At 41.4% G+C, this 2,318-nt stretch overlaps 1 protein-coding gene across 1 annotated transcript in view; it reads left to right on the top strand.

Moving 5' to 3' along the window:
• The first annotated feature begins 254 nt into the window (after positions 1-254).
• LOC117942156 (extracellular calcium-sensing receptor-like) overlaps positions 255-2,318 on the top strand; it is a 6,689-nt gene continuing 4,625 nt past the window's right edge. The window contains exons 1-4 of the mRNA XM_034867485.1: positions 255-352; positions 578-872; positions 963-1,252; positions 1,462-1,757. Coding sequence (XP_034723376.1) covers positions 294-352; positions 578-872; positions 963-1,252; positions 1,462-1,757 — 940 coding nt within the window. The 5' untranslated portion in view covers positions 255-293. The remainder of the gene's footprint in view (positions 353-577; positions 873-962; positions 1,253-1,461; positions 1,758-2,318) is intronic.

Raw genomic sequence — 2,318 nt, 5'->3', positions numbered from 1 at the left:
AAGGAGGGAAGCTTTGTCTGAACATCTACAAAACACAGGCAGTAGGCCCACATCTAGCTAGTTGAGGGATGGAGATCTCTGCTCTCTGTATTGGTCTGTTCCTGTCTCTGGGTTTGTGTGCGCTGAACTCAGCTCTGGCCCTGAATGGTTCTGTGGATGATGGTAAACAAAGGTCTGGGCTTAGTGACCTTACTGGGATAGTGAAATGTAAGCTCCAGGGTACCACTCGTACACCTGCATTCACAATGGATGGTGACTATGTCATTGGTGGTGTTTTCTCCATACACCACTACATGCACATAGTGAAGAAGAACTACACCGCCATGCCAGAGCCACTAAGGTGCACAGGGAGGTTAGTAAGAGGGAGAAGTGGGGGATAAGAGGATGTTAGTCTGTGTTGGGATATAAATGGTTTTATATGTATGATGTATTGAAAAGGTTTTGTGTAGTTTGAAACATTTTAAAAAGTTTAATAATGCCAAATCAGTATTTGGCCATGTAACATAATATGCCATTTATGTAAAAATTGTGAATTGTAGGCTACAATTCAAACAGTGACTTGAGTGTCTGTGTGCAGCATCAAAACCCGTGAACTGCGTTTTTCACGTGCAATGATCTTTGCCATCGAGGAGATAAACAACAGCACGGAGCTGCTGCCAGGAATCAAACTCGGTTATCAGATCTATGACTCATGCGCCTCGGTGCCCGTGACGGTGCATGTGGCATTCCAGCTTTCAAATAGCCTGGACCCGGTGTTTTACACTGGGGATAATTGCTCACAATCTGGTATGGTGATGGCTGTCATTGGCGAAACTGGGTCCACGCCATCCATCAGCATGTCACGCATTATCGGGTCATTTAACATCCCTCAAGTAAATATTTTGGATTTCTTTTGTAATATAGACCAGTGCTAATTTTATGTGCCTTTCCCAGTAAATACTTTCATATTTGTTTCCCTTTAGGTGAGCCACTTTGCCACTTGTGCATGTCTGTCCAATAAGCAGCAGTACCCAAATTTCTACAGAACCATCCCTAGTGATCAGTTCCAGGCTGAAGCGCTGGCCAAGCTGGTAAAACACTTTGGCTGGAGTTGGATAGGTGCTGTACGGTCAGATTCAGACTATGGCAATAATGGTATGGCGTCTTTTCTGGCCGCCGCACACAAAGAGGGGATCTGTGTGGAATACTCTGAATCTTTCTATCGGAACCACCCACGTAGCAGGTTCCAGAGAGTAGCTGATGTTATCCGCAGGTTTGATGTTCCCTATGTTGACACTGACCTGCACAGAAAAGCACAACTTTTCTGTTAAATATATATTGGAAAAAAAATGTCCATCACATTTATTAATTACTATTGTTATGAATATGCTCAGTTAAACCAATCACTAAAGTATCCTATATCCTATGTCTGTGTGTGTTATCTATCTTCATATACATTTTGGATCTTAAATGTTTTTCCAGGTCAACAGCTACGGTTGTTGTGGCGTTTGCAGCCTTTGGGGACATTAAGCTTCTGTTGGAGGAGCTGTTGCTCGAGCCCTCTCCACCTCGCCAGTGGATAGGCAGTGAAGCCTGGGTAACTGACACTGAATTGAAGAGGTTCAGCTTCTGTGCTGGAGCCATCGGATTTGGCATTCAGAAATCCGTCATCCCAGGTCTGAGAGACTTCTTGCTGGATCTCTCTCCTTCTAAAGTGGCTGCCTCTCCAGTGCTTACTGAGTTCTGGGAGGATGAATTTAAGTGCAAGCTGGGGAAAAGTGAGAAAGTTGTGCTGATTTTTAACATAGGACAGACACACAGTTCAATTCTTGTGGTTATGTTGTGTTGTTTTTTGATTCTCTCTGAGTGGGGTATCCTGTGTTAACCCTTTGTATTGTGTTTATGTTGTTGTTAGACAGCCAATGTTCCCGGGTCTAGTGGACCCACCATATTATTAGGTTCCTAAATCAATACAGCCATAACAGTTTATCTAAAATTATTTAATTGATCTTTATTTCAGCTCAATTACCAATCATGTATGGTTAATACTTGCCAATCACACCTGTGACATCTCGTTTATAGTAATTTTATAATTTTCTTTTTTTGTGAGAAAACAAAAAAATTCAATTATAAAAAGGAATAAAAATAAGATTTTTGATCATTATTTCTTAGAACTTAATCGGAACAAGAGAAATTGCTTGAACTGTGAGAATGTGTATTCTTGTGTCAGAATAGCAGGTGAAGAAATACTACATAGTTCCATATGTTGGAGAAATCCTTCTATAAACTGACAACTGACTCCATGATGAATTAACACAGCGTTTATTCTTGTGGTCAAC

The sequence above is a fragment of the Etheostoma cragini genome, chromosome 3 (genome assembly GCF_013103735.1).
Source record: "Etheostoma cragini isolate CJK2018 chromosome 3, CSU_Ecrag_1.0, whole genome shotgun sequence".
In the NCBI taxonomy this organism is placed as follows: domain Eukaryota; kingdom Metazoa; phylum Chordata; class Actinopteri; order Perciformes; family Percidae; genus Etheostoma; species Etheostoma cragini.
Note: the sequence above shows the minus strand (reverse complement) of the source record. Positions and strands in the feature narration are given on the sequence as shown.